At 50.3% G+C, this 6238-nt stretch overlaps 1 protein-coding gene across 1 annotated transcript in view; it reads left to right on the plus strand.

Moving 5' to 3' along the window:
• The window catches only part of Arhgef10 (Rho guanine nucleotide exchange factor 10), a 72077-nt gene that overhangs the window by 45646 nt on the left and 20193 nt on the right, over positions 1 to 6238 (plus strand). Inside the window, exons 13-17 of the mRNA XM_029480672.1 lie at positions 159 to 259; positions 1787 to 1908; positions 2713 to 2799; positions 4092 to 4318; positions 4836 to 4993. Of these exons, the coding sequence (XP_029336532.1) occupies positions 159 to 259; positions 1787 to 1908; positions 2713 to 2799; positions 4092 to 4318; positions 4836 to 4993 (695 nt within the window). The remainder of the gene's footprint in view (positions 1 to 158; positions 260 to 1786; positions 1909 to 2712; positions 2800 to 4091; positions 4319 to 4835; positions 4994 to 6238) is intronic.

Genomic DNA, 6238 nt, shown 5'->3' on the forward strand with positions numbered 1-6238 from the left:
CGTGCAGGCTGACTGTATGTGTAGCGTGCAGGCTGACTGTATGTGTACCGTGCAGGCTGACTGTATGTGTACCGTGCAGGCTGACTGTATGTGTACTGTGCAGGCTGACTGTATGTGTACCGTGCAGTCTGTAAAGGGAGCGCCCCTCTTCTCCGCAGGTCGGGGCGGCCCACGTTCTTCACTGCTGTGTTCAATACGCTTACACCAGCCATCAAGGAGTCCTGGGTCAGCAGCCTGCAGATGGCCAANCTGGCTCTTGGTAAGACACAGGGTTTAAGCTGACTGGCCACGCTCCATTAAGAAAGGGCTGTTTCAGGGACATCAGAGAGGTCATGTGATTATGCATCCACCTGAGAGGGTGAAACCAGGGTAGAGAGAAAACTTCCCGTGACCTGGAAGCAGAGCTTTAAGTGGGAAAGTTACAAGACTGTGTTATAACTCAGGGTCTGAAGAATGCATCAGTGGCTTCTATTGAGGTATGAAATTCTTGTATATTGTGAGTATTGAGCACAAGGGTGGATCCCTGGGGCTGAAGCCCTGGTCCAGAGCCTGAAACCCTGGCATGGAGTGGAAAGGACAGAGCATCTCAGCCTCCGTGTTCAGCCCCTCCTGTGACAGGGAGTGTAGTGTATCTTATCTTGTCACTCAGGGCTCCCAGCTTGAAACATCAGTCCTGTGGTTTTCCTTTGGCTAGACATGGATAGGTGTTTGCTGGTTCATGTATCCTTTTAGCCTGTGTAGATAGATCGGTAGGTAAGTGGATGGATGGATGGATGGATGGATGAATAGATAGATAGACAGATAGATAGATAGATAGAAATGTAGATGGATGATAGGTCTGTAGATGAGAAATGATAGGTAAGTTGGCAAATCGATAGATAATCTATAATAAGGTAGATAGACAAAAGGTTGGTAGGTGGATGATATATAGTATGTAAATAGATTGTCAGGTGATAGGTAGTTAGGTAGACAGATAGGTATATAGACCGAAGGATTATGGGTAGGTAGGTAGNCAGGCAGGCAGGAAGACCCACATAGAGATCCTTCTCTATANAACTTATATAGAATTCATATACACACAGATCTTTTTAACTCAGTGTGCACTGCAGTGCCGTGTGTGTGCATATATGTGGCCTGTGAGTGAATGCTGGTATGTGTGTGCAGGTGCGGGTTTCTGTGCCTGTAGTTGATTACCTGTACATGGGTAGGCGTGTATACACACTTGTGAAAGCTCTCCTGAGTGCAGACTGTCTGAAAAGTCACCCAAGAATAAATCATAAGTTGGCCATTGCTGGTCCCCTAGGAAAAAGACTCTTACTGTGAAAGGGAGACCCCTGGCCTGACTGAGGACAGGGTCATAGCTCTTTGACCCCTCCTGGGTGTTTCGCTGGGTTGTGCCTCTACAAGCAAAGGGACGACACCTTGTGAGATGACGAGTGTGTAAGCACCTGTGCTCACTCAGGGCTAAGGTGGCCATCCTCTTTAGGAGTTAATTACGTCTTCATGTTCATGAATGCTTCGATGAATCTGGATGGACCCAGCCCATGTTGGCGTGTTNATTTCAGGGACAGGCAGGGAGCGTGAGTCCCCATGCCATGCTGCTAGGTTGCAGCAGCGAGTGGTGTCCTCCCCCCACCTCGAGTTAAGGAGAGAAAGGCAGTGCTGCTTCCCAAGATAGACTCATTCTTGCTCACATGCTGTGAACGGTTGGGCAGCTGCACGGACATGACGGGCATTCATATTCACCCCAGCAGCTCAGTTCTGCTCTCTCTGAATGTGCCCACAGAGGAGGAGAACCATATGGGATGGTTCTGTGTGGATGACGATGGCAACCTAGCCAAGAAGGAGACACACCCTCTCCTGGTGGGACACATGCCTGTGATGGTGGCCAAGCAACCAGAGTTCAAGGTGAGGACCCCNGGCAGGCAGTNCCTGCTTTTGCAGGAGACTTACTTGGGGAATGCTACTGTTGGGCCCCGATATTACTAGTTGAGAGGAAATGGTTTTGGTAGTCTTGGAAATGGTAGCTGGGAGCTCACCAATAAGGCTCAGCCACTGTCTGCATGGCCTGCTGCTGGCTGAGGTTATTGGATGCTCCATGCCCACTACTCCAGCATCTCCCTCCTCTGTGACGACCCAGCCCCACCAACAGTCCCGCTCTGTAGGTCAGTCAGGACTCTAATGCCTTTATCTCCTTGATGTAGTGTGCTCCTTGTCTGTTAACGTGCCAGGCACNAAGGTCCAAAGCCACTAACAAGGTGCCATGTCTTTCTTTAAGAAGTAACTTGACACTGTTCTCTCTCCTTCATTCCTGACCCCTAACCCACTTCCTGGGGAGTATCTTATCCCTGGGGAGTATCTTGTCCCTGGGGAGTATCTTATCCCTGGCTCAAGAGAGCAAGCCTTTGGAAGCCTCAGAACTCTTGCCCTGTGAACCCACACAGCTCATGTGTCAGAAAGGCCAGCAGACACACCATCGGTTTTCCTGCTCCTCGCTGGGTCCTCCTGGCTGATTTGGCATGCCCAACTGGCTTTTGACATGGTTGAGGGGGTTCTAAGACAAAACCACAAAAGACCTTGGGGATTTATGTCTGCAAAACCAACATGTAAGACTTACACAGTTGGCTGTTTGTATCCGTGGGCTCGAGCCCATGGTTCAGCCGGCAGAGGATGGAAAACATTTTGAATCTTCAATGTTGTCTTCCATTGCAGATTGAATGTGCAGCTTATAACCCTGAACCTTACCTGAGCAATGAAAGTCAACCAGCCTCACCCTCCACAGCCCGTGGCTTCCTGTGGGTAAGCACTTTCGCCTGTTGCTAGGGCCAATTGACGAGCTGGCAGGTGGCTGAGGAGAGCTGAGCAGAGACTACCAGGTTAGGTTTCCAAACAGAGCTTTCCCTGTGAGGTTTGGACTTGGGGATTAAAATGTTGGCTTCTGTCCTTTTTCATCTAAGACTTTTACAGTGGAATAAAGACCCANGATGACGAACTTAAAGGCTGCAACAGTGGCTTGGGTGTGCCATGCGCTCTGGTGTCTCACCACACTGGCTTCCCCCTCTCCCCCCACCTTCGAAAACATTGCTGGCTTTTTAACACTGGTGTCATAGCTGGGATGGATTTGTCCCACACCAAGTCCAGGCTCCGGGCAATGCTCAGTTGCAATAGTGCTTTCTGGTTCTTGCACACGAGAAGAATGTCCCTGGGCCTGGGTCCCTGTCCTCTGGCCCCTCCCACTTCCCTTCTCAGTACACACCGCTCAGAGCTGACATCCCTGTCCAGGCAGAGCTGCTGCTCAGAGCCCTTGCTAGTAGTGTTCAGAACGGGGCAGCGTGGCCAGCTGCTGTTTCAGTGTGCCTGCCTAGGGACCAGCAGAGACACTGTACTCTTTCTGGGTAGTAGGTTCCTTCTGAGCAGATTTGTAACTGCCGCAGCTTGGCACACACACAGACACATGCATGTAGGCAAACACTCATCCATGACCAGGGACCTGACGGCTGCCCCTCCTTTCAACAGGGTTCAATGGGTTTACTTACTTGTAGCATGGAATGCATGNAGGAAAGAGAGGAAGGTATGATAGTGTGCTCTGGGTTGGAGGAGCACAGAGTGCTCCCTGACCGCATGNAGTGTGCCCCTGGCATGACCTCCTTTGGGCTCGGTTCTTTCCAGTTTTTGCCTCTTGAAAGGCTTGTCTTTTCACTAAGGATAAGCACTATAGCACTTTGATGCCAGCTTACTTAACACTGGCACTAATTTGCTCTCCAGCACATTATAAAGTGACTGCGTGACTAGGCCCTTGCCTAGTGTACAGAACGAGTGTTGGGTGTCGGATGTGTATACTTGCCGTTTTGAAAATGAAGTTGTATTCATGTTACTGAAAACTTCGCCAAATTTAACACGTTGAAAAGAGAAATGGGCTCTCCTGGGAATCCTTTCACCTCATTTGCTTTTCTGAGTGTGACTCACACATGGAAATCAGTACTGTCCTGGGTCAGACTTCTCCATATCCAGGATCACGCCTCATCAGAAGCGGTAGCAATTCCAGAAGCATGCCTGACGTCACACGCTCTCTCCCTCGCCTCCTCTCTTAGATTGGAAGCTGTAGCAACCAGATGGGTCAGGTCGCCATTGTCTCCTTCCAAGGTTCCAACCCCAAAGTCATTGAGTGCTTCAATGTGGAGTCACGCATCCTGTGTATGGTATACATTCCCGCAGAGGAGTCAAAGCCCCAAGAGACCACCGAAACCAAGGATCCAGAAGCCGCAGCCTCGAGAGCACCCCATGTGCCCACCATCTGCCTGGGCACAGAAGAGGGAAGGTAAAGAACACAGAGAGCACACACTGTTCTAGGGATTGTCCTCAGAGCGAGCCATGCCACCTCGCACGTCGGGAGTGGGAGCCTAGTGTAAGATGCAAGGGGGGGGCTTCTGCTCAGTCATTGCACGCTAAAGTGACCATGCCCAAGGTAACCAATCTGGTAAGAGATCTGATAGTTTTTAAAAGGGGTTAATTCTTCTTAAAAAAAGAAAAACATGCCACTTATTCCATGTTGGAATAAAGGAACAATATCTTATAATCATATGGAACTTTAACACCATTTAATGGAAGATTAACATTCTAAAATGTATAGGAAGAAAATGAACTGTGACCCAGGCTCTCTCTTCAAACTATAAGAATGTAATTATAATGGTTGTGGGTGTTTTTTAAATTCGGGTTAACATAGCGGGAGGAAGGAGGGAGGTGAGGAGGACACGTGCCATTTGCTGATGCAGACTGGCACCTGGACCTCTCTCTGGCACACGCAGGCCTGCCAACGTGTGCTCTTTTGTTTGCAGCATTTCCATTTACAAAAGCAGTCAGGGCTGCAAGAAGGTGAGGCTTCAGCACTTCTACACACCGGACAAGTCCACAGTCATGAGCTTGGCCTGCTCCCCACAAGGCCTGTATGCAGGCCTGGTCAATGGGTCCGTAGCCAGCTACACCAAGGCTCCAGGTAAGCACCCACACTTGGCCCTGACCCTGGGCAACAAGTCAGTCTCACCATGGGGCTTGTCCCTCCTGTTTCCAAACCCGTGTAACTTGCTCCTTTCAGAAAGGGCACTGATGGACACACGGGAAGTTTCTCTAAAGTTGGTTTCCAGGGGCTTCTTCCNGTTCCACAGTGACTCAGATTAACCTCGACCAGCCTTAGGGCCCCACCCAGTGCTGTTGGGCACCCTAAATTCTCGCACACTCTCCCCAGCCTTCCCACATCACTCAAACCCANGTTCACATGGGNGTATGGCACCTCCCCAGGGATGGCTTCTCCATCGATGATCTTTCCACGTGGCATCNTGGTGACTGGCCTCATCTGCCCTCAGGGTAACAAATACCAAGCCCATGTGTGCCCCTCCCCCTCTGGTCCTCCTACAGCATGGCGGTACTTAACTAGCCATCCTGATGGGCTCTGATGAAGATGGAAAGAGGGCTGATGGCCCAGGTCATATCTCTCCTCCAGAGCCCCCTCCTGCCTCCCTGACTGTCTGGTCCCTCTGTGGTTCTCCCCGCAGATGAGAGGGTAGAGCAGNCCCACACTGTTCTTTGGACTTTGGGAACCTGTCTTGTGGGTGGGATACTGCTGCTCTCATTAGCTTTTNCCTAAAGCTTCAGCTGCTGCCTCTAGAAATGCTTTTCCAGGGATTGTCCTTGCTGCTGCACAGCGTGGCAGGCATGCTCACCAGATGCCCAGGCTGCCCCCATGGCCTTGCACACCTGTCCCCACAGTTCCCCAGGAACTGGTCACAGGCCCTATGTGCACACCTCCAAAGCCATCCTGAATATTTGTTAGTGAGCTTTCAAAATGGCTGGTGACTTCCTCACCACCCTGCAGAGTACTGTCAGGGACAAACGCTATCTGGGGAGCCCTGGGCTTTGGTTCACTGTTGCTGAGCCTTGCTGTCTGACTCTGNGCCTTGTGTTCTTCAGGCCTCTCTTTGATTCCATATTGTATGGGAGTATTGATTATTTGAAAGTTGGAAGGGAGGTGATTCCAGGGGGATTGATTTCTGAAGGCGATGTCCAGTTTTCCATTACTATATGAGTGTATGTGAGGTTTTAAACAGTTCTTGGTACAGTTTGCCTAAGTTAGATTAGAAGTATACTATCTTGCTGAAAGGACCCTGATATAGCTGTCTCTTGTGAGACTAGGCCGGGGCCTAGCAAACACAGAAGTGGATGCTCACAGTCAGCTATTGGATGG

This window comes from Mus caroli, chromosome 8 (genome assembly GCF_900094665.2).
Source record: "Mus caroli chromosome 8, CAROLI_EIJ_v1.1, whole genome shotgun sequence".
NCBI classification, from domain to species: domain Eukaryota; kingdom Metazoa; phylum Chordata; class Mammalia; order Rodentia; family Muridae; genus Mus; species Mus caroli.